The 26,589-nt window shown below is 43.5% G+C and overlaps 1 protein-coding gene across 1 annotated transcript in view; it reads right to left on the reverse strand.

Annotated features, from left to right (window-relative positions):
- Positions 1–26,589, reverse strand: part of LOC117356545 (cytochrome P450 2K1-like) — a 98,202-nt gene that overhangs the window by 11,438 nt on the left and 60,175 nt on the right. Inside the window, exons 4-8 of the mRNA XM_033935895.1 lie at positions 22,262–22,422; positions 17,144–17,317; positions 9,575–9,716; positions 8,463–8,647; positions 371–512 (exon numbers count right to left, since the gene is read on the reverse strand). Coding sequence (XP_033791786.1) covers positions 371–512; positions 8,463–8,647; positions 9,575–9,716; positions 17,144–17,317; positions 22,262–22,422 — 804 coding nt within the window. The remainder of the gene's footprint in view (positions 1–370; positions 513–8,462; positions 8,648–9,574; positions 9,717–17,143; positions 17,318–22,261; positions 22,423–26,589) is intronic.

Genomic DNA, 26,589 nt, shown 5'->3' on the forward strand with positions numbered 1-26,589 from the left:
TTGTCCAAACCCTTCTTAAAAGCAGCTTCTATAAAGGGCTGACCCAAGCAAGCACGTCTTTAAAAATACAGCAGGTATGTGAAAGAGCAGCTGTAAATACCAATACTGAAATATTAGGACATGCATATGACTTCCCTTTCTGAAATGAGGAATACACATACAGATTTTGGTTCTGCCCATTCCTCTCCAAAACTACAGCCCCTTGTAATTTACACATAGTGCAGATTTATATGCATAGATATCAGTATCTGAAACTAGTTTCACACATGAATGTGTCACATATGTACAAATACTGTTATTTAAACATATAAATTGTGAATGGGTTATCTTAAACAGTGATTACAATATACCAGAAAGAAATGCAAATTACCAGCTGAAAAAGGCATGAATGCATCATTTTTTGCAAACTTTCCACCCGCATCCAGAAAATGCTGAGGGTTGAACTCTTTTGGATTTTTAAAATATGTCTTGTCTCTCAGTACAGATGTTAAAAATGGAATGATATAGGTTCCCTATATGAGAAAATAAATAAATAAATAATTAATTAAAAGTAAAAGTGGTAAAGGGTAATCACATTGTGTTGCTAAGTGAAAGCTGACACTGAGGAGAAAGAACTGACTTAGGGTGTACAGGACAAGTTTCCTATGTCATTTATGGAGTTTCCTGTTTCAAGTTCAACTATTTTTTTTTTGTTTGTTTGGGGGGTTGGGGGTTGGGGACATTGTTGACAACAGTGTGATTTTGCTCAGTACTGCTTTTTATTACTCAAACAGTAGGCGCTATGGTGCAGCTGTGTTCCTATTCATAAACTACATTGATATCTCTACTCTAAAATACCGTATTTTCACGCATATAACGCGCGCGTTATACGCGTTTTTACCTACCGCGCATACCCCTCGCGCGTTATATGCGTGAGCGCGGTATACCAAAGTTTTAAAACATAGTTCCCACCCCGCCCGACGCCCGATTCACCCCCCCAGCAGGACCGCTCGCACCCCCACCCCGAACGACCCGCTCGCACGCGCTCCCATCCGCACCCGCATCCACGATCGGAGCAAGAGGGAGCCCAAGCCCTCTTGCCCGGCCGACTCCCCGACGTCCGATACATCCCCCCCCCCCGGCAGGACCGCTCGCACCCCCACCCCGAACGACCGCTCGCACGCGCTCACACCCGCATCCACGATCGGAGCAAGAGGGAGCCCAAGCCCTCTTGCCCGGCCGACTCCCCAACGTCCGATACATCCCCCCCCCCCGGCAGGACCACTCGCACCCCCACCCCGAACGACCGCCGACTTCCCGACAATATCGGGCCAGAAGGGAGCCCAAACCCTCCTGGCCACGGCGACCCCCTAACCCCACCCCGCACTACATTACGGGCAGGAGGGATCCCAGGCCCTCCTGCCCTCGACGCAAACCCCCCCCCCCCCAAGAACCTCCGACCGCCCCCCAGCCGACCCGCGATCCCCCTGGCGACCCCCACGACCCCCCCACCCCCCTTCCCCGTACCTTTAGTAGTTGGCCGGACAGACGGGAGCCAAACCCGCCTGTCCGGCAGGCAGCCAACGAAGGAATGAGGCCGGATTGGCCCATCCATCCTAAAGCTCCGCCTACTGGTGGGGCCTAAGGCGCGTGGGCCAATCAGAATAGGCCCTGGAGCCTTAGGTCCCACCTGGGGGCGCGGCCTGAGGCACATGGGCCCAACCCGACCATGTGTCTCAGGCCGCGCCCCCAGGTGGGACCTAAGGCTCCAGGGCCTATTCTGATTGGCCCACGCGCCTTAGGCCCCACCAGTAGGCGGAGCTTTAGGATGGATGGGCCAATCCGGCCTCATTCCTTCGTTGGCTGCCTGCCGGACAGGCGGGTTTGGCTCCCGTCTGTCCGGCCAACTACTAAAGGTACGGGGAAGGGGGGTGGGGGGGTCGTGGGGGTCGCCAGGGGGATCGCGGGTCGGCTGGGGGGCGGTCGGAGGTTCTTGGGGGGGAGGGGGGTTTGCGTCGAGGGCAGGAGGGCCTGGGATCCCTCCTGCCCGTAATGTAGTGCGGGGTGGGGTTAGGGGGTCGCCGTGGCCAGGAGGGTTTGGGCTCCCTTCTGGCCCAACTACCAAAGGTACGGGGAAGGGGGGTGGGGGGGTCGTGGGGGTCGCCAGGGGGATCGCGGGTCGGCTGGGGGGCGGTCGGAGGTTCTTGGGGGGGAGGGGGGTTTGCGTCGAGGGCAGGAGGGCCTGGGATCCCTCCTGCCCGTAATGTAGTGCGGGGTGGGGTTAGGGGGTCGCCGTGGCCAGGAGGATTTGGGCTCCCTCCTGGCCCGATATTGTTGGGGAGTCGGCGGTCCTTCGGGGGGGGGGGGGATGTATCGGACGTCGGGGGGGGCATCAGGCTTTCAGGATGGGGACAGACCTTCAAGGGGGGACAGTGCACGGAAGTCAGGGGGGGTGAACGGAGAGTCGGGACAGCGCACGGAAAGTCAGGGCGGGCGAAAGGAGCGTCGGGCAGCATGCGCGGTATACCCGTGAGCGCGGTATATCAAAGTTTTTGTGCAAATCATCGTGATTTCTGCGCGCTATATCCGTGTGCGCGTTTTATACGGGTGCGTGTTATTTGCGTGAAAATACGGTACATTATATAAAACCAACCTCACATATGTTCTCAGTGGTGACTTGTTTCACATGAGCATACTCTCAATAGCTCATGACTAACATAGTAACACAGTAAATGATGGCAGATAAAGACCTAAATGGTCCATCCAGTCTGCCCATTAGTTGTACCCATTAAAAATATATGATTAAATGAATTTGTCTCTTCTTTGATATTTCTGTAAAGTCCACCAGGCTTTGTCCTAGGTTCCAAATGCTGAATATGCGCAACATCCAAGCTCACTCCAGCCTATCCAACCATCCTACTAATCATTCACCTCACTCTTCATCGGGCTACTGTACTGTACTTTATTTTGCAAGCATTGAGTCAAGAATGGCAGCAGCAAGCCAATTGACAGTTGACAAGAAGAATATAAGATAAGCTATATTTCTTATGATATATTATGAAAAAGCACACAAGTAAATATAAGTATGAAACGAATAATGATATTTTATCTCATAGAGTTATGAATAGTAAAAGTACATTATCCTGATGAAGAGTGAGGTGATTTATGAGCTATTGACAGTATGCTCATGAGAAATGAGTCACCACCGAGGATATAAATATAAGGTTAAAAACAACAGAAAATGACATAACCCATGTCATTTGAAACAAATGTGGTCAGTGTTTCTAAAACCTACAGATATGCTGATATAGAGTTCCCCAAATTATGGTCTGAAGATTTCATTTTGGGGCCATCTTTCTTTCCCCTCTATTAACTGAAGCTGGCCTGGGAAGGACATTGTACTGTTTGGCTCTCTTTTTCTGTGACTGGTGTATTTCTTACAACCTCCAATAAATTGTATTTTCTTACAACCTCCAATAAATTGTATTTTCTTACAACCTCCAATAAATTGTATTTTCTTATAACCTCCAATAAATTGGCTTTAAGTGCAGCTGCGCTAGTGGCAGCCTAATACCATGCCACCGCCCAGCTCAACAACTAGGGTGATCGTCTGTCAGCCGTGAATTTATGGGAGATTTAGTTGCATCACTCCAGCAAATATTCATGGAATGGATAATATTAAACAAAACGATTAATTGAAATTGTATAAAATATACAGGTCAAAATATTGTAGAATAAAAATTTACAAATTTGCATGTTTGTTAGTCCTAAGCTATATGTATTTGTCCACTGATGCTGCAGAGCTAAGCCCTCTAATAAGGGAGTTCCCAGGAAATAAGGGAGAGTTGGTCACCCTATTAATAACTGAGTAAACTTTAGTGGCTTATTCATTCCAACTTTTCCCCCTAATCCAATCTCCCCCAGAATGTTCTCTCCAAAAGTACCTCCCTGTACTCCGAAACCCACAGAACATATCCAAGGGTCTCCCAGATAGTCTAATGGTCCATTCTAGCACTACTCTGGATTTAAAATGGCACCAAAGACCCCTAGTGGAGGTCAATACCATAGCTTAACAGGATTTTTACTGCAAAATATGTTAAATACTAATAAACTGCAAAATATGCAAATGCATGCAAAGCAGCTTATTACTACACAAGGACAGTTAATAATAGCTCAATGTATGTTATTAACTTTTTCTGAGGAACTGGAGCCCACTAACATGCAGGTTTAAACTCCAGGAGAGCCCCAGAAAGAGGCCAGAGTACTTAAAGAAATATAACTAGTCCATTAGAAATTACTTATCCCCTCTCCCTCACCAGACTCTATGGGGCTCATAATTGAAACAAAAATACGTCTAAAAACCTGATCAAATCGGCACTTGGATGACCTAATAAACAGGTCGTCCAAGTGCCAATAATCAAAATAAGTTTTTAGATGTAACCAGAGTCTTTTTAGGCCTCTGAATCCCACTGTGTGCCCAGAGCTGAGAGTGGCGTTTTTGAAGGAGTGGTTTGAGCAGGATGTGGGCCGACCTAGACTTACCGTATTTTCACACATATAACGCGCGCGTTATACACGGATTTTACAAACCGTACATAGCCTTGTGCGTTATACGCGTGAGCGCGTTGTACAAAATTTTTTTTACATAGTTCCCCTTCCCCCGATGTCCGATTCACCCCCCCCCCCGCAGGACTGCTCGCACCCCCACCCCAAAGGACCGCTCGCACGCACTCGCACCCCCACCCCGAATGGCCGCTCGCACGCACTCCCACCCGCACCCACACCCTGAAGGACCGCTCGCACTCCCACAGCCTCCCGACCCCCCCCATCATGTAGAAGCTCCTACCGGTATCCTGCTGCTTCCTCTTGGCGGTCCCGGCCCTTCTGTGAGCCCTGCACCTGCACTGCTTCTTCCGGCGGTCCTGCCCTTTCTCTGACGTCAAGTCCTCTTGCCCTGCCGACTCCCCGACTCCCCCGACACGATCGGGGCAAGAGGGAGCTCAAGCCCTCTTGCCCCAGCCAACCGCGGCACCCCCGACACGATCGGGGCAAGAGGGAGCTCAAGCCCTCATTCCGTCGTTGGCTGCCTGCCGGACAGGCAGGTTTGGCTCCCGTCTGTCCGGTCAACTAAACAAAGGTACCGGGAAGGGAGGTGGGGGTGTCGTGGGGGTCAGCCAGGGGGGTTGCGGGTCGGCTGGGGGGGCGGTTGGAGGTTCTTGGGGGGGCGGTCTTTGGGGGGAGAGGGGTTTGCATTGAGGGCAGGATGGCCTGGGTTCCCTCCTGCCCGTAATGTAGTGCGGGGTGGGGGTAGGGGGTCACCGTGGCCAGGAGGGTTTGGGCTCCCTCCTGGCCCGAACAACTAGCGGGGGGGGGTCGCCAGGGCCAGGAGGACGGGTTCCCTCCTGGCCCGAACAACTAGCGGGGGGGGGGTCGCCAGAGCCAGGAGGGCTTGGGCTCCCTCCTGGCCCGATATTGTCAGGGAGTTGGGGAGTCGGCGGGGCAAGAGGGCTTGGGCTCCCTTTTGCCCCGATCGTGTTGGGGAGTCGGGGGGGGGGGCAAGAGGGCTTGAGCTCCCTCTTGCCCCGATCATGTCAGGGAGTCGGGGAGTCGGCAGGGCAAGAGGGCTTGACATCAGAGAAAGGGCAGGACTGCCGGAAGAAGCAGTGCAGGTGCAGGGCTCACAGTAGGGCTGGGACCGCCAAGAGGAAGCAGCAGGACACCGGTAGGAGCTTCTACATGATGGGGGGGGTCGGGAGGCTGTGAGGGTGCGAGCGGTCCTTCAGGGTGGGGGTGCGGGTGGGAGTGCGTGTGAGCGGTCCTTCGGGGTGGGTGTGCGGGTGCGTGCGAGCGGTCCTTCAGGGTGGGGGTGCGAGCGGTCCTGCGGGGGGGTGAATCGGACGTCAGGGGGGTCATCAGGCTTTCAGGGTGGGGACAGGACTTCAAGGGGGAGAAGGGAGTCGGGGTGGGCGAAAGGAGAGTCGGGGTGGCCAGAGGAGAGTCGGGGCGGGCGAAAGGAGAGTCGCGGTGGCCAGAGGAGAGTCGGGCGGGCGAAAGGAGAGTTGGGCGGCGACTGGAGAGTCGGGCAGCATGCGCGGTATACGGGTGTGTGCGGTATACAAAATTTTTTAAACATATATTTCGGTTTCTCGCGTGCTATACCCGTGTGCGCATTTTACACGGGTGCGCGTTATCTACGTGAAAATACGGTAGTCGTACTGCAGAGATAATCGAAAGTTTAGGAGGCTGCCTGGATGGAATTTCTATATTGTGATTTAGGCGATCTAAAAACAGGTCTAAATGCCCAGAATATATCCAAAGTGACCAGATAACCACTGCAGACACAAAGTACAGACCCCCACATACGCCCCCTAAAACTTGGAATATAAACATATATACCTACCTCCAAAACATTAGCACTTGGCATAGGAAAGCCTAGTAGAGCAGCACAGAGTTGGTTTAAATAGTCTGGTGGATAGGCTAATGAACTATAGAGAGGAGGACCCAGGCCTCATAAACCACTCTAACCAATGCATTCATGGTGGAAAATTTGAGTCCACCAACCCATATCCAGATTTGAAAAACTAGACCACAAAAACTTATCTGCTTTGTTTAGTAGTCTTCACTGGCGGAGTCTTTATAATAAAACCTCGATACATGTCCATTTGCCAACGCGGCCAGCGTTTTGCGGGAATTACATACATCCGCTGCATCAGGGCCACCGGGACATTAACACACACACACTACTAAACAAAGCAGATAAGTTTTTGTGGTCTAGTTTTTCAAATCTGGATAATACACACAGTATCTGAAGAAGATTTTTTGAAAAAGTATCACAGTTATAGTATCATTTCTTCAGTATTGAGTGGTTAAGGGCTTATATCAGTCTTAAATTAAACACTAAATCTATCAAAAAAAGCTAAAAATTAGCACTTTAAATAAGTATGTAGTGGCCAATGATTGGAGCAGGAGTATTTTAACTACGCGGATTGTCTCAGCTTGTGATTACATTGCTGTGCGTAGGCTCCATTTCTGAGGCCGTATAGTATGTCCTAAATGATAAGGACTTAACAATACTGATGTGTATTGCTCCACATAAGTGGTATTTTACACTATTTTTGTGATTGCTTCCATTACAGAAACCATGCTGGCTTGCTCTCATCAGCTTATTTCTTTCTATATTGATACTGTCCTTGATTAATGATTCGGCCATCTTCCCCGGAACTGAGGTTAAGCTGACCGGTCTATAATTTCCTGGGTCACCTCTGGATCCTTTCTTGAAGATAGGTGTAACATTCGCTATCCTCCAGTCTTCCGGGATTACCCCTGTTTTCAAGGATAGGTTGCAAATCTGCTGTAGTAACTCCGCTATTTCTTCTCTAAGCTCCTTTAGTATTCTCGGGTGGATTCCGTCTGGGCCCGGAGATTTGTCAATTTTTAGTCTATCTATCTGTTTGAGTACGTCTTCGAGGCTTACTTCCATGCACGATAATTTTTCCTCTTGATCCCCCTTGAAGAATTTTTCCGGTTCCGGCACGTTGGATGTGTCCTCTTTTGTGAAGACCAACGAAAAGAACTTATTTAATCTGTCCGCCACCTCCTTTTCCTCCGATACCACTCCCTTCCTGTCTCCCTCATCCAGGGGTCCCACCTCCTCCCTCGCCGGTTGTTTTCCTTTCACATATCGAAAGAATGGTTTAAAATTCCATGCCTCCTTGGCAAGTCTCTCTTCATACTCTTTCTTTGCTGTTCTGACCATCATGGCCTGGCACTGAATATCCAGGAATAACACTGGCAGCAGTTAAAAAACACTCACCACCACCCTGTAATTTTTAATGGATCAGGGGTTATGTGGTATCTTTCTTCAAAAGAACTGATTTTTTTTTTCTGTTGCTTCCTGAAAGCATGGGTCAATTCATAAGGTGAGAACAGTTTTCATAGTAATTTTTGGGGATATAATGGAAGCCTGAAAGTAGTATTTATTCAGTCTGGCTAAAAATATACAGGGGGTATCATGCTGAGAGAAAGCAGCCCTAAAAGATGTTTTAGTTAAGACTAAAAATTTTATGTGTATATTGCATCTTCAGATGCTAGCCAATTGCACCTTAAAGTAATAATTTTATCAAAAAGAAGCAGACTTAAAACTTACTTTTGGTTCCTATGTTTTTTCAAATAAGCATAAAATGTTGGTTTTTTCCAGCAGTAACGTTCATATTTAGCAGTTGTGTTCAACCAAGTGATATATTCCACTGTATGAGTATCCTTCCAATGTTGCAATATAGTTTTAATTGCTAAAGTTAGCAATATGCGAAGTAATTATGACATTATGTCATTTTATTAATTTCATTTACCTTAGTTATTTTATCATGCATATGATTTGTATCTGCTCTTCTGGTAACCTAGCCAAATTGTAATATGTATGATACCTGTTGTTATAACTGAATACCGGTAAATATTATTGAACTTAAAAAAAACCCAAAACTTACTTTTGGTAGAAAATATCCTTTGAAGTTGATATCTCTGCTTGTTTCATGAGGTAAATTCAGTGGCACAATATTAGCAAACCTTTGAACTTCATGGATAACTGCATCAGTATATGGCATGTGTTTCCGGTGCTCAGTTCGAGGTTGGGAAGATCCTATGACTCTATCTATCTCTTCTTGGACTTTTTCTAGCAATTCATAAACAAGGAAATATGTGTAAAGAATAAAATGTCATGTACAGTGTTGATTTATCTGGCAATGTAATATATGAACTAAATTTTTCTCCTCTAAATTTAACCCTTTAATTGGCAGATGGTGAATCTGGCTTTGTTATGTAACTTGATGTTGAACAACAGCAACAGTGCCAAGTACAGTGGTACCTCGGTTTACGAGTGCACCGGTTTGAGAGTGTTTTGCAAGATGAGCAAAACATTTGCAAAATCGGCGCCTCGGAAACCGAGCGCGCCTCGATTTGCGAGCGCCCCCCCCCCCCGTGAACCGGCACCCTCCCACCCACGATCCGACACCCCCCACCGCCAAAGGGCACCCCCCCCCGCCACGACCTGAGGTCCCCCCAACCCATCCGAACCCTCTTCTTACTTTAGTGTAGCCTCCGCACCGGCACCAGCATGTCCTGTGCGTTGGTGCCGGTGCCCGAAGATCTGCCTCCTGTGCTGGGCCTTGAGCATGTGCCCTCCCTGAGGGCCGCAATCCAGTTGGATTTTCAGGATTTCCCCAATGAATATGCATTGAAAGCAGTGTATGTACATAGATCTCATGCATATTCATTGGGGAAATCCTGAAAATCCGACTGGATTGCGGCCCTCAAAGAGGGACTTTGAGACCCCTGATTTAGAGGGATACATGCCATATTAATGTTACCACTAATCCTCATGAAGTGTAATACTTCTATGAAATGTCCCACAATGTGTTTCATTACTAAAGTGTGGTAGTGTGTTAGCATGTGTTAATGTTATTAATGTGCATTATTAATAAGCAGATCCCATTGCATTGTGTGAGACAGACCTGTGGTAAATCATATGATTTAATGAGTGTTAGTTCAACTAATGCAATACGAACTAATCTGCTGTAATAAATCTATCCCAATGTCTTACCCTGAATCTCTGGATATTTCATCATTAACAGGAGACTCCATCGAAGAGTTATAGCAGTAGTACCCATTCCAGCAGCAAAGAGGTTTTGCACAACATTCACTAAATTTTCTTCACTATAATATGTATTAGGATTATCCTTTTCCTATAAATATGAAAAACAATTTTTAAAGGAATAATTATAAGAATAAAAAATACTTTGATCTCACAGAATAATACAATCAGACAAGCAATCATTTTGTTTAATATTGGGAACATTTCTCCCCTGAAGATTTTTCTCCTTTTGTCAAACCAAGAACACAATCAAGGCAGTCCAAATAGTCCCTCTTGTCAAAGAAAATTATATTGTCATTATTCAATGTGGTATCAACTTTTTTTAAATAAGTATTTGGAATGATTAAAAAATATTTAGATTGTACGATAGGTAGGGCTGCCCCTGTTGCTGTCTTTCATAAAATTCACCTGTACATTTGCAACCCCTGTTTTGATATACTAAAACTGGTGAGATCCCTTTAAGAACTCAAGCCTTTGCATCAGTCTCTGGAGGCCTTTTGCCCTCCTGCTCATTAAGAAGCCACATCTGAGGCATCCAATCTCAGGTGTAAAATAGTCCCAAGAAATTCTAAAGAAGCAATATTAATCTTTCTTTTTTAAATTTATTTATTTATCAATTTTCAATTACAATCAAGTTAACATTTGTACAGAAAGATAAAGATAAGCAACAAATAAAGTATAATATAAATTATATCCTACTAACCTATTAGTCCGAGATAACTTAATATAGCTTAACTTTAACTCAAGTCCTCAATAATAGAACCAAAATGTAGAAATCAGCGAGTAGATAACAAAGAATTAGAAATGAAGATAAAATAACGGTTGTTGGCTCAGACAGGAAATCAAAATCTATGAGTGTTTCAAATATCCACTCCTTTTTTCAGGAGAGCAGCTGACAGGAAGGTTGTCAGTTGACTAGGATCAAAGAAAACATATTTTTGCGATTGATACACTATCACATATTTATATGGGTGACGAAGAAAATAGGTCGCCCCAAGAGCAATAACTCCCGGCTTTAACAACAACAATTCACATCGACGTTTTTGTGTAATTCATGACAGATCTGGATATATTTGTATTTTATACCCTAGAAAGTCTTTCTGTTTATTTTTGAAGAAAAGTCTTAATAGCCAATTCTTGTCTGGTGTTAAAGCAACTGTAAGAAGAAGTGTTGCCGACTTTGCAAGTTCGCTATCTGAAAGTTCCAAAACTGTAGAAATATTAAGTACTCATTGACCATCTTCTTCCTTTAACTTTTCTTCCCTTTTTATTGGTAAATAATACACTTGGGTAATTGGCGGTAGCAATTCCTCAGAAATTTCCAATATCTCCTTCATATAGCATTTCAACATATCTCTAGAAGTTACTGCTGCTATGCTAGGGAAATTAATTAGTATTAAATTATTATTATGAGATAAATTTTCTAAAGACTCCAATTTTCTCCTTAAATTAATGTTATCTCTCACAAGTGTTTCTGTAATTTGTTTAGAAAGTTTCACTTCTTGGAAGAATTCAAAGTTTAATTTTTTAAATTTTGTAAGTCAACTTTAATATCCTTAATTTCCTTTTCTTGAGTTTATCAATTTTAAGTTTTATTAGGATTTTATATACCGCCTATCAAGGTTATCTAAGTGGTTTTACAATCAGGTACTCAAGCATTTTCTCTATCTGTCCCGGTGGGCTCACAATCTATCTAACATACCTGGGGCTATGGAGGATTAAGTGACTTGCCCAGGATCACAAGGAGCAGCGCAGTTTCCTTGCTTTGATCTTGTCTACAAATTTTACTTTCATGTTTAAATCTTTTGCTCACTTTTTACTTTTATCACAGCTCTATTTCTACTATATGATTTAAATATAATAATAATTACTATAATTATAAAGTGTTCAGACCAATACCCATGAATTCAACGATCTCGCCGAACTGGAGTATATTTGGGACCATCATAACGCTTCTTTTGTCCCTTTGCCAGCCTCTTTCATAATTCAATACAATAGATTTTATTGTGTATGCTTATAATGAGATAGATTTCACTTATCTTGAAAGAAACTTCAGTAGGCTTGGCCTCTATCTCCTTTATCTCCAGCTGCGGTGAGGTTAAAGTGCTAAAACCTTAAAGTGCTTTGTGCTGCTTGTGCTTGCCATTATAATCGTGCTTGCTAAAATTGGTTGATATTAAGCCCGGCCCCCCCGACTCGAGTTTCGGGTCCTTCGTCAGGAGGGGTCCCTGTAAGGCTTACTGCTACTGGGTTACCGTCGTGCTCTTCTTTCGACGGTAACCCAGTAGCAGTAAGCCTTACAGGGACCCCTCCTGACGAAGGATCCGAAACTCGAGTCGGGGGGCCGGGCTTAATATCAACCAATTTTAGCAAGCACGATTATAATGGCAAGCACAAGCAGCACAAAGCACTTGGGCTTGTTTGGATGAAATAAGCATTTTGAATCTTGGTTTCAATGTACTGATTCCTACAATCAGGACACTTTCTGGACACAAACGGTTTCTTATTATAGATTTGAGAGCTGTTAAATGAGAGAAGCTGGTTTCACATAAGTATGTAGAAGCACAAGGGAGAAGTTCTGTAAGAGCCATTTTTCTTAGCTGTGGATATTCCCTTTTCTGCATCTGCCACAATGCTGCAATATTTCTCAGGCCCTCATTTTGCACTGTTTTCAGTGTACTGTCAAAAGAAAGTTCAATGTTTCTTTTGCTTCATCTGGAATCTCTGCTGCTTCAATAGCATGGCTATCAAAAAGATTCAGAATCCAAAGTTCCTGCATATCTTCTCTTTCATCAGTACTTGGAAAATAATGTTCAAAATTTAACTCCAGATTTGTCAAGTGCTCACTAATTCTGTTTTTAACACTATCAGTCAAAGAGAGGTTGTTTTTTTCACAGAATTCTGTGAGCTGTGGAAAAGAATTGAAGTTTCCAAATAAAGCCCTGGTTTTCCAAAACTTCACTTTTTTCTTGAAAGCTGTTACCTTATCTTGCAATATGAAAATATTTGTGCAAAACTCCTGCGGTTGTAGGTTCAGATCATTGATTTTGTCAAACATGTCACTAAGATAAGCAAGTATGCAAATCTACTGTTCATCTGCAAAATTACTTAACAGTTCACTTTTCACATCACTTAGGAAAGCCATCACTTCATTCCTGAACTCAAAGAGACGATTCAGAAGCCATCCACCTGATAACCAGCGAACTTCTGTGTGAAGCAGAACTGTGATATGATCAGCTCCAATGTCACGGCATAGTGCCCGGAAAAGATGTGAATTTAAAGCTCTTGCCTTTATAAAGTTGACAGTTTTCACAGCAACATCAAGAATATCATTTAAATCTCTGCTGAGTCATTTTGATGCAAGTGCTAGACGATGAATAATACAGTTATTCCACTTAATGGAAGGATGTAAGGCCCTAAGTCATGCAATAAGGCTGCTCTTTCGGCCCACCATTGACGCTGCTCCATCTGTGCACACAGACACACACCATAACCAGGAAAATCCATTTTCTAAAATGTGTAAAGATGTCATTACCTATTGTTGTATCCAGTTCTTTACAACCACATATTTCTTCAGTAGTCCCTTCCTCACCTTCATCATTAATGTACTAGACAAATATAATTAACTGGGCACAATTTGAGATATCTGTAGATTCATCTATCTGTAGAGCAAACTATATTTTTTTCTCATGTCATCAACTCTTCTGCTGATGGTATCATCAGAGTGTGGAATTTTTTTTAATTTTGTGAGCTTCTGGTTTTCCAAACATCATTTCTGCTATTCTAATTGCAGCTGGAATGATGAGACTTTCAGTGATGGTGTGATGCTTCTTTACTTTTGCCGTTATTACGAAGAAGAATTGTTTATTTATTGTATGATATTTGATTCTAAATTTTGAGTGTTAGTAACAAGTGATTGAGTTAAATTATTAGAGTAGATAACATGTGTTTTTAAGACTTAAGATTTAATAGTAATTTAAGATTCTGTAATGCTTTTATGCTCCTAGTACCCTTCCTGACGAAGACAATCTCGAAACTCGAGTCGGGGGTAGATGAAATCTTAAGGAGTCATGTTTACAGCACTATAGCACTTTTGGCACAAGTTCACCTTCACAATTTATCCTGTGGTTATGACCGAAATCCAACCTAAGGAGAGACTACAGATAAGTTGTTTATATACATCTTTTATTATCTGGTAGGAGGTTGGTAAAGGGGCAGTAAAGTCTTTGATGGCCCCAGATTAACAACTGTAGCATGTTATCATTGCACTACTGGTTATATGGACTGAACACTTTACTAATTTATAAATATTTAATTTTTGCATAGTTTTTAACAAAGAAAACTAATAAAGCTGAGATTTTAGATAATATCTGAATATATTATCCAGCAATACAAGTAATAACTCCCAATTTTTGTGATACATGAGATATCTTTACTTTTGCCACCATGTGTACAATTTCAAAGGATGCTTGGAAAGCCTGGCTAGATGTTGTGGAATAAGACTTCATAGCAGTACTTGCCTTTGTCATGCTTTCCCATTTTCTCTTAAAGAAATGGACTGATTTGTTCTGTACTTCAGGATGTTTAGTGGAGAGGTGTCCAGTGTTCCCGCTAAGCTGCGCTGGCGTGCGCTGGCGCACAAAATATTACATCGCTGCGCACAAGTTTCTCGTCACAGCGCACGGCGTACGGCAGATGGCAGGGCGGCTAGAGGAGAATCGGGCGAGTTGGCTCATAACTTGCTGGCTTTTAGCGCACAGCGAAAAAAGTTTGCTCACAACACCCGCCCGCTTAGAGGGAGCACTGGAGGTGTCTCTTCAATAAAGAAGGCTTCATTGAATGGTTTGATAATGTTTCACCACAGAGGTAATGGAGAAATGCTCTGGTTTGAGGCAAATCCATATGATAAATACATTTCATCATATTTTCTCATTTTTGGTGGCAGTGACACATTTAAATGCTCATGATCCCAGCTTTTTGTTGCTCTGGATGAAGATAGCTCATCTGACCCTTCAAGTTGCTCATTGCTCTGAGAGCCTTCTCAGGCAGCAGAGGAACTTTCTCATAGCACAAAATGATCCATTGAAACTCCTTATTAAAAAAGGGGGGCTAATTAGACATACAGGATGCATCTCTTCCACCCCCTCTACTGCCACATCCAACATTTCTCCCTCTCTCATCCCCCAAATCATGTGCAGCATTTTTCACCACTGCCCACCAGCCCCATACCCATTCCTATCACCCCACTCAAGCACCATGCCACTTTTCTCCCTCCATCACTATGTCCGATATACCCCCACCTTGCATCCCCTCTGTTCCCTCTCCAACACCATACCAAAACTCAATAAACAATCTCATCCTTCTCCCCCTCCCTGCCTTCCAGCATTTGTCCCCCTTACTTGTTGAACTGCTCCTCTTTGAACTGCTCCTTAGTCCCCAGCACTGCAGCACTCCCCGCAATGGACTGGATGGTACGGCACGGCACAAGCAGCTACCCAAATGCTGCACATGGATGGCCCACAAGCCTCCCTCCGACGTCAACTCTGACGTACAGAGAAAAAACTTATGGGCCAGCCACTTACATAGAAGAGTGCGTCCAAGGGGCAGGGCGGCACAGCAAATCAGAGCATGCCAGTGTAGAAACAGTAAACAGGTGCAGGAACAGGAACGCAAGGTCAGATATCAGGGCAGGATCGCAAGTGGTGGTGGCGGCGGTGGCAGCAGTCGCTGCGGCAGTGGACGCCACCTCTATGGTCAGTCGGGAATTGGCAGCCAGGCTGTGTACCTCAAATGAGCGGCCCACATACCCCATAGGGTACGCATACCATAAGTTAAGAAAACCTGTTCTACACTTTCTTTTCCGATGCATTCCTCTACAGCCCCCACATTATTTCCATGCCCCCCTCCCCAATGTTCTCCCAAGAAGCCACAGTGCATGACTGGAGAAAGAAAAAAAGTGATGCACATTCCCTTGTATTGTGCAAAATATTAAGATTGCAGAAGTAAATTTCCAAAAATATATATTGCAATTATTATACTATAGGTTAACAAAATTTGGGTAATATGCCGGGGATGTTAGTGAGGGTTGGTGGCAGGAGGAATTGGGCATCCCTCCTGCTGGGGATGTTAAGGGGGAGTGCCAGCAGGAGGGTGCCCGATCCCTCCTGATGACTGACTTGCAGTGGGGTCTGGGGATTCCTGTCGCAGCCGCTCTCAGCTGATCATGGCAGCGGAATTCCCCCATCAGCTGAGCAACAGAGACTCACAAAGCTGCAATTCTATAACCGATGCCAAAACCTGGGTGCAGAATCACAGCTTTAGGGAGTACCTGCCGCTTAGCTGATGGGGGGGGGGGGGGAAATCCCCCTGCCATGATCGGCTGCTGTGATCTAGCAGCCAAGGTAAGCGGCTGAAATGTAGGCCTGGGTTTTTTGGTCCTACATTTCGGCTGCCTATCTTGGCGCGATTCTGTAACTGGTGCCCTGGAATGATTATTCAGGAATAATTAATTGCCCCAAGTGCACTAAACTGCAAACAGATATGAACTAATGTTCACACAGGTGATTGTAACACACACCTTCTAACACTTCTCAGTGCTCAGCTTATAAGAACGCTGGGTGAAGCAAAATTTTAGCCCACTACTGATACGGCTCAATTCTCAATCATTGCACTGGTCCCTGTAGTATGTTTAAGTATGATACTCTCTCACTTTTTTTGCTTTTTAAAATCTTTTTAAAATACTGTACTTTTTTGTCTTTTTAAATGCTCAACTTCAAACCAGACTTAGCTTTTAATGCAGGGGTTCAACGGGTTCTGATGCGCCCTGGAATGATTGACAGGTGATTGGTTGCCACCAACTTGGGCGTCGTTTACATAATCCGGCTTTTAATCCCCCCCATTGCTCCAGGTACATTAGATAGATGTGAGTCCACTGGGTCAGACAGGGAAACATGCTTGATTATCTGAATACATTTTCATGTAAACCATTCTGAGTTCCCTGGGGAGAACGGTATAGAAAATCAAATGAATTTCTAACATTTTATTTGCTTTCTAAGCTGCTGCCACCGCACACTGAGCAGAGGCTTTTAATGTATCCACAACAATGACACCTAGATCCTTTGGTAGGTCACTCCAAAGTGGAACCTTGCATAATGTGGCTATAGTTCAGGTTCCTCTTTCCCAAATGCATCACCTTGTACTTGCTCGCATTAAACGTCATCTGCCATTTTGATGTCTAGTTTCCCAGTTGTATAAGGTCCTCTTGTGATTTAACAACTATGTTAAAAAGCAGCAGCCCCAGCACAGACTCCTAAGAAACCCCAAAATATACTCTTCTCCATTGAGAATATTGACCATTTAACCCTAACCTCAGTTTTCTCTCTTTCAACCCTACTCTCTGTTTTCTATCTTTCTTCTTGAAGGACCTATCTAAATATAATGAAGGATGTAAAGCAAACACATTTCAACAATTTATTATACATATTATATGTAAAGTTGAAAAATAGTTAATTGCTTTACCTCTTTTTGCCTGGAAAGAAAGGCATCAATGAAGCATCTCTGATCATTTATATCCAGTTGTTTATGACACTCCAGTAATGTGAATTTTATATAATCATTCACTTCTGTTACAATGTTCCGTATGGCTTTGAGACTTCCATTAAGGAATCCAAGTATTGGGAATATGTTGAACAGCTATGCCAATCAAAGCAGAAGAAAAAATTGATATTGCATAATAAGCAGAAGTAGGTGGAAGGCCATTTTCTATAGCAGTGTTTTTCACTTTTTTCAAGCCAAATACCTCCTAAGTCTAACAAATATCATCCGAGTACCCTGCCCAAGCTCCGCCCCAGACCCACCCAGGCCCCACCCCAGACCTGACCAGGCCCCACCTCAGACCTGTCCTGGCTATGACCAAGACCCACCCAGGCTCTGCCTCAAACACCACACCCATAATAATACTGTGTTTCCCCAAAAATAAGACACAGTCATATTATTTTTGGGCCCCAAAAACACACTAGGTCTTATTTTCGGGGAAACTGCCCAATCACAAACCCACAGCATCTCTCTGTCCTCCTTCTGCGCAACTGAACCCCCGTCGACCCTTCCAGCTCTTCCTCCTCACGCTGACTGTGAGACCGACATACAGTGTTGCTGCAGCAATCTAAACGGGCTGCTTCAGGCCTTCCCACATTGGGGTGCTCCTCTGCCACATTGCTGATGACATCATCAGTGATGCGGCAGAGGAACACCCCGATGTGAGAAGGCCCAAAGCAGCCCATTTAGATTGCTACCGCAACGCTGCCTTTTGGAAGTATGTAATGGTATGTTGGTCTTGCGGTTGGTGTGGGGAGGGAGAGATGGAAGGATCTGCTGCGGCATTTAGGAAGATCCCGGTACCAGCAGTGGACTTTTATTTTGCTTTCCCCTACCCCCAAAATAAGCGCTTCAACTAGGGCTTATTTTTGGGGTAGGACTTATATGAAGACCTACCCCCAAAAATCATTCTAGGGCGTATTTTTGGGGTATGTTATTTTCAGGAAACACAGTAGTACTAATTGTAATGCAATTTCTTCCAACCATTTTTCATACATACAATATAATCTTAAACCATAATGGTAACCACAAAATTTAAAAAAACACACTGTATGCAGAGAAAATGTTAATTATCATTTATATTCAATTTTTTTTCAAAGAGGTCAAGGCAGATGACTAAAATATGTAATGCCACCTCAAATATAAACAGCAGATATAAATTCTCAAACCTGACACATTTCAATCACTAAATTGAAAATAAAATCATTTTTCCTACCTTTGCTGTCTGGTGATTCCATGAGTCTCTGAGTGCACTTCCTTCTGACTGTGCATCCAATATTTCTTTCTTTCTGCCTCCTGCATGCTTCCTCTCCTCCGGACCTCATTCCCTTCTCCAACCATGAGTCCAACTTTTCTTTCTCTCTCCTCTATCCCCATTGGTAACATGTCTCCCTCTCTCTCTCTCACTGTCATCTGTCTTTCTCTCATTCCCTCCCTTGCTGCAAAGGGAGTGGGGAAAGAGAGAGAGAGAGAGAGAGAGAGAGACATCCGTGGTGCATCTCTCCCACTCCCTCTACTACCACATACATTTCTCCCTCCTTTTCACCAGTCCATCTCTTTCTCTCTGACTCCTGCAAGTTTCATCTCCTCCAGTCCTCATTCCCTCCCACAACCAACATCTCTCACTCTCCCTCCTTGAGTTCAACTTTTTACACTCTGCCCTCTCCCCCCTGAATGTAACATTTTACCTTCCTTCCTTTCTTCCCTCATCATCCATCTCTCACGCTCTCTTTTTCTCCATGAGCCCAATACTTTCTGTCTCCTGAACATTTCCTCTCCTCCAGGCCTCATTACCTTTCCCAACCATCTCTCTCTGTCCCTCCATTAGTCCAACTTTTCTTCCTATCTCTTTCACTCCTATTGGCAACAAGTCTCCCTTTCTCTCTCTCACTGTCCATCTGTCTTTAGAGATCCAGGCATCTCTCCAACCTCCTCTACTCTTGAACTGAAAGGTATGACGGGATATAAATAAAGCTATTATTATTATTATTATATATATAGCCCTGCACATGGAATGATGATTCTTTGAAAGTGTAGTTAGGAGTTATTGGTATAGAGAGGAGAGTTCGTGGTGTAGTGAGAGGAGTTAGTGGAAAAAAGAGTGAGAGAGAGTGACAGTGACAGTAAGAGAGACTGGGAGAGTACTAGTGTGAGAGAGCCAATGAGAGAGTGAGAGTGACAACTAGAGAGAGAGAGATTGAGAGAGTGAGAGACGTGCAGTGAGAAAGGGTATAAGACAGATAGCAACCCCCAGAGAATATGAGAGAGTGTGTAAGTGAAAGAAGGTGTGATGGGGAAAAGCGGGAGCCAAATTACTCCCCAGGGGAGATGGGGGCTCTTATGAAGCTGTGCTCCTTTCAAAGGAGACATCTCTTTGAGTCTCACAACTGATGCCCCCCGCAGCGTTTCCCTGAGGGCCTGGAGATTTATCCGGAGCATCCTCCAGAAATGAGTATTATCTAATAGCCTCCATTATCTAAGTCCTAGACACAGGCTTCATAAAAGGGGGTTTAATTAATATATTTTTTTCCATAAAAGATCATTATACTAATACACTAGGACAATACAAGGAATGTTACCCCTGCATGTATTGGTAGTGGGAATAAGTTTTAAAAAATCTATTCTTAGGTGTTATTAATTGTCAATACTAATGTTATTTTTATCAGCTATCTATTCTTTGAAGACAAATATATATATTTTTAAAATTTGTGATTTATCACACCAGATTCATCTGGTGTGATATAACATTAGCTGAGCTGAGGTCACCCTGTTTGTTATACTAAGTCCCTCTAAACTTTCTCTATACTGTCCTGTAACCCTCATTGGAGTTCCTTCTCTATATCATTTCCTGTAAACCGTGCCGAGCTCTACGACTGTGGAGATGATGCGGTATACAAACTTAAGGTTTAGTTTAGTTTAGTTCAGATTAATTAGATGGTGGGGTGGATGTAAGGGGGGGGTGCAGATGGTGAGGGGAATATATGAGGTGATGTCAAGGAAGCATAGGAAACAGAGAGTGGGGGTAAATGGACAATACTCGGACTGGAAGAGCATCACCAGTGGGGTGCCGCAGGGCTCGGTGCTTGGACCTATGCTCTTCAACATCTTTCTAAACTATCTGGACATTGGTACGACGAGTGAGGTGATTAAATTTTCGGACGATACAAAGTTATTCAGAGTAGTGAAGACACATGGGGATTGCGAAGATCTGAAATGTGACATAATCAAGCTCGAGAAATGGGCATCGACATGGCAAATGAGGTTCAACATGAATAAGTGTAAACTGATGTATGTCGGTAACACAAATCTCATGCACAAATACAGGATATCTGGGGCGGTACTTGGAGAGACCTCCCAGGAAAGAGACTTGGGAGTTCTGATTGACAAGTCGATGAAGCTGTCCGCACAATGCGTAATGGCGGCAAAAAGGACGAACAGAATGCTAGGAATGATAAAAAAGGGGATCACAAACAGATCGGAGAAGGTTATCATGCCGCTGTACTGGGCCATGGTGTGCCCTCACCTGAAGTACTGCATCCAGCACTGGTCGCCGTACATGAAGAAGGACACGGTACTACTTGAAAGGGTCCAGAGAAGAGCAACTAAAATGGTTAAAAGGCTGGAGGAGTTGCCGTACAGTGAGAGATTGGAAAAACTGGGCCTCTTCTCCCTCCAACAGAGGAGACTGAGAGGGGACATGATCGAAACATTCAACATACTGAAGGGAATAGACTTAGTAGATAAAGACAGAATGTTCACCCTCTCCAAGGTAGGGAGAACGAGAGGGCACTCCCTAAAGCTTAAAGGAGATAGATTCCGTACAAACATAAGGAAGTTCTTCTTCACCCAGTGAGTGGTAGACAACTGGAACGCTCTTCCGGAATCTGTTATAGGGGAAAACACCCTCCAGGGATTTAAGACAAAGTTGGACAAGTTTCTGCTAAACTGGAACATATGCAGGTGAGCCTGGACTCATTCAGAGCACTGGTCTTTGACCTAAGGGCTGATACGTGAGTGGACTGCTGGGCAAGATGGACCACTGGTCTGACCCAGCAGCGGCAATTCTTGTGTTCTTGTGTGTAGAATAAAGATTGACAAGTTTATAAGAGGGGGTATGAAAGGGTTAATAGACAGAGCTTGTAAGAAAGAAAAGGATTGGGAAGGTTTTTAAGGTGATGGGGGTGGAACAGTCACGTGATTGGTTGAATGTTTGTGGCGGGTTGGAGGGAGTTCTGTAAGGAAAAGGGAAAAGTAGAGTAGTCTCTTCAGGAAAAAAATATCACTCCCTCCTTCTTGTGTGTGCTGGTGATATGTTTTGTGTCAGTGTTGGGGTGGGGATTTCAGGTTTTATGTGGACTTGGGTGGGTTTGGTTGAGCTTTTGGAGTTGGGGGATGCGGTCACAGCTTTGGGTGGGGTGGAAAATGGGATTTGGCCCAGAGATTAGCAGTTAATAAATAAATAGACGTAACACTCGTAGGCAACACCGCTGAGAGGGGAAGCATGGCCTGCTGTCACCGTTGGTCATGTTTGGGGAGGATGCTATAAGTTTAGACTTAACGGGAGCTAGTTTCAACACAGAATAGCTCCCTGGGGTATGTGAAATATACATTGGGGGTTTGTTGGTTTTGGACACGGATTGTATGGTAAGTAGAGATAATATTAAGCGATAATAAATCTGTGACCAAATATTTATTCCAATAAAATAGAGTTGTATGATTACTGATTGATGGTGTTTAGCTTTCAGTTGCAGGTGATGGAGTGTGAATGCTAATGTTATGCCCTTTGCCCTATGATACTTTGCTATGTATCTTTTCAATAAAAATCAAACATGTACATATGTGTCATTTAGGAGTGCACAAAAGAAACAGCAGAAAAAACTGAGTGCAGAATATAAGAAAAGCCAGAGGAGAGGTGCTTTCCAGCCACATGTCCAATAAATATCTATTAAAATGTTTTTATATCAGGAGTGTTTTATTGGTGCTTATCAGTTTGTTTTATGTACTTGCTGCTTTCAGTAAATGTATCTGAAAATGAAATGTTACCGAAATCTTTGGAGATCCCAAGAGCCTGTCACCTTTATCAAGTATAAGTATAAGCCTCTTTAATACTGGATCATTATAGTCAAAACGGTGTCCTTGTACAAGGGATACAATTATATTGGCAACAGGAAGAGCCATGTTCAACATGGTATCAAATGGAGCCCCTGAAAAACATTAAAGAACAATTGCAAGTTCTGAAGAATAGACACAAAATCTCGCAATAGCACAATTCATTATCCTAGTGTGAGAATCAGTTTTATGCTGATTTATTTCTTCCATTAAAGATATTTGCTTAGAAATACAGTGGAACCTTGGTTTACGAGCATAATTCGTTCCAAAAGCAAAGCAAATTACTCATATATCAAATCGAGTTTCCCCATAGAAAGTAAGGGAAACTTGCTTGATTCATGCCCCCCCCCCCCCGAGGCCAGCGGCACTGCTATATCCCCCCCGAGAACCGGCATTGCTCCCCCCGCTCACGAAGGCCCCCCCGTGATCCACCCCCCCCCCCCGCGATCCGGCATCCCCCCGCTCGTGTCGCCCCTCCCGCCACATTGTGCCATCCCCCCTGCACCCATTCACCCACCCAAACACATCGCTTACCCCCCCATCTGGCACCCGGCACCGGCACCAACGCACAGGACATGCCGGTGCCGGTGATCGAAGATCTGCCGTCCTTCTTGCTGGGCCTTGAGCATCTGCGCATGCTCAAGGCCTTCGAGTTCCCGCTCTCTCTGAGATTCTGTGTTACTAAGGTGCGCTAGCGGTTTTAGTGCGTACAATACTGCACGCACTAAACGCTAATGCCTCCATAGAGCTTGGGTTAGTATTATTCATTTAGCACATTAGTTCAAGCTAATCTTTAGCACGTGTTAAAAACGCTAGCACACATTAGTAAAATGAGCCCTAAGTTTCTTTCTTTCATTTTTTTTTTTTTTTAATTGTTTATTGTTTTCTAATTCTGTCATTTCTTCCTGGAATCCCTTCCACTTATCCACCAACCTTCTGTGAATAAATATTTTTGGATGTTTTTCATGAATCTGTGGAGTCTCATATTGTGACCACTTGTTCTAGAGCAGTGTTCTTCAACCACCGGTCCATGGACCAGTGCCGGTCCACAGAAATTTCCTGCCGGTCCACAGGGCCAGCACATGCATTAGGCCCAAAACAGTGTTCTTCAACTGCCGGTCCAAGATGCGATTGATGCGGCATTATCTTTGAGCCAGCTCCCTCTTCCTAACTGATTCAGTGCACAAAGCCATGGGCAGTGACTCCTACGGGCATCCTGCGCCTGAACTGGAAGCCTTCTCTCTGATGTTGCAATGTCAGAGGGAAGGCTTCCAGATGAGGCAAAGGACGTGCAAGGTGCAATTAGTACTATTATGGGGGTGGGGTCTGGGGTGGACTGGGTAGAGATGGGTGGGGTCTGGCCCACGACTTAACCCAGTGTTCTTCAACCGCCGGTCTACGGACCGATGCCGGTCCACAGAATAATTATTTTATTTCTGCCGGTCAATAGGTGTAAAAAGTTGAAAAACACTGTTCTAGAGCATATTTTCAATTGAAAAAGAGTTTTTTTCCTATGTTTGAGAAATTTTTATGTTTCTTTCATATCAACCTTGCCTCTCCTTTGTTCTAGGCTTGTGTATGTTTAGGTTCCTATATCTCATGTCATTTGATGTACATTGTAGATACTGTACCTGTTTGGTGTACTTGCTCTTGATTGCCTCAAACTTCTCTATATGTATTCACAAGAAAGTCCTTTAGAAGAGGAAATGGTGCAAAGACATAATCTCCTACTGATTATGCAGTGCAATTCCCTACAGTTCGATTGATGTTTGGTTTGAAAAAATGGGAGCATATTACGCCATATTATCAGAAACTTCATTGGTTGCCGATTGAGGCCAGAGTTTTCATTTAAGTTTTCATGTATTTTTTATAAATCAATCTTGGCTTGTCACCTGGCTGCCTTCTTTCCCGTTTTTCTTTGAACCACTCAAATAAGTCCACACGTAGAGTTTGTTTACATTTCCTTTTATTAAACTGTGTTTTTATAAAAGATTTCTTGAGAATTCTCTCTTTTCAGGCTGCTAAATTGAATGGTAGGTTTGGAAAAATTATGCTAGGAGCTTCCTCCTATCTTGATTTTAGAAAATTATTGAAGACCCAATTATTTGATAAATTTGTATCCTAATTGTATTCTGTCGTCTTTTTAAAATTTTATGCATTTGTTATGTTTTATTATCTGATGTATTTCCATTTTAAATTGTATCCTTCGCTGTATGATCAATTTTTATTGTTGTGAACCGCCTAGAACCATTTCCGGTTAGGCGGTATATAAAAAAATAAAATTATTTTTATTATTATTACTACAGGGCCCCTTTACTAAACCGTGCTAGAAAATGGACTTTCAAGGCATAATTCCTTTTAAGTCTCCTGCCAGCTTTCTAGACCATCTTTGTGCTATTTACAATGGTCTAGAAAGTTTGCGGGAGACTTAAAAGGGATTATGCCTTGAGAAAGCTCTGGCGAAACCTGTCGGCAAGATAATCCCTACCTGTATGACCACATAATCAAAATCTAAGTGCACTTGAAAATTTAATTTATAAGCTATTAGAAGTAAATAAAAGAAAGATATTTAAATCGATTTCAACTTATTTATGTCTATTTAAGTGAAATATAAATTAAGAAACACACTTTAAGGAAAAGAATCCGTGAAGAAAGGATACATCAAGATTAAGGCTATGAACTTTGTGAGCCTGGAATGGTGTCGCTGAGGATCCTGGTGGAAACTAAAGAGGCTTGTGATGTGTGTATGTTCTAACTGGATATACATATAGGAGTGATAATTTAGAAAATAATAATAATAATTTTATTTCTTATATACCGCTATACCATAAGTTCAAAGCGGTTTACAACAAGTTACATACAATGAGAGTAAGAGATGTTTACAACAAGAAGTAAGAGATACATACAATGAGTGTATGAGATGTAAGGAGAACAGAAAAAGTACTTTCTGGGATACAAATTGCAAATGGAAGAGAACCAAGATGGTTTGAATCAAAAGGAAGTATCTAGTCAGAGATTGGGGTGCAGGGGAAAACAAGCTATAGATAATCTCAAGCTATAGAGGATATGCTGCATGGAATGCAATTCACTATTTTATTTGGCCACATTAAGGGCACCTTTTACGAAGGTGCGTTAGTGTTTTTAGCGCACGCACCGGATTAGCGCGTGCTATAGTGCACGCTGGTTGAAAAACTACTGCCTGCTCAAGAGGAGGCGGTAGCGGCTATCGTGCACGGCATTTTAGCGCGTGCTATTCCGCGCGTTAAGGCCCTAACGCGCCTTCATAAAAGGAGCCCTAAGTTTCATCTGTCATTTGTTTGCCGAGCCTTTTGATTTCCTAAGTTCTTCCTGCATTTTTGTTTTACAATACACATGCATTTTAACAACTCTGTATAGTTTTGTGTCTTCTGTAAATTTAATCACCTAATTGTTCTCATTTCCAGATCATATATAAGTATGTTAAATAGCATCAGTACCAGTACAGATCCCTGATGTACTCTCCACTATTCATTTTTCTCCATTGAGAGAAATGGCCATTTAATCCTCTCCTCTGTTTTTATCTAATAGCCAGTTTCTAATCCACAACAAAGTCTTGCCTCCTTATCCTATGGCTTTTTTTTTTTTTAATTTTTCAGGAGTCTTTTAGGTTATTGTGTTGAAATTTGCATCTTATTTTTTAAGTTTAACCAGTTGTAGAGTAAGTTTTTCTCTAGATGCATCTGCCTTCTTTTTTAGCAGTCTCTGCTAAGAGGATCATCAGATCTAAGGAGCATTTGTGCAAGATCTGACACCATTTCTTAAAAACTCCTGGTAAATCCAAATACACATTGAAGGTCCTTTTTGAATTTTGAGACCTCTAGGGATCCTCTTATGATGGCAATACTCTAACAATATACAGTATAGTATAGCTCCTTGCGAACAATGTCATTCCTAAGATGCACAATATCCCTCAATTTCTGTTGCTGCTACCTCTTCCTCTAGGGGGGGGGGGGGGGGTTGGTTCTGTAATAATGCTTATAATCTATCCTCTGGAAAACTCAGGACATTGTCCCAAGAAGGAAAGGACATCTTCAAATAACCCCCTCCCCCCTAAAAAAAAAAATCACTATCACAACAAAGGGGTAAAATGACCACAGGAGAAAATGATCCAAAAAGTAGAAGAAGCCGCACATTATAAGGATGATACAGGAGTATACATAAAAATCTATTAACAATGTTTATTAAAATTAGGTAGTAACCCATAATTGTGGTAGCCAATTACA

The sequence above is a fragment of the Geotrypetes seraphini genome, chromosome 3 (genome assembly GCF_902459505.1).
Source record: "Geotrypetes seraphini chromosome 3, aGeoSer1.1, whole genome shotgun sequence".
NCBI lineage: Eukaryota > Metazoa > Chordata > Amphibia > Gymnophiona > Dermophiidae > Geotrypetes > Geotrypetes seraphini.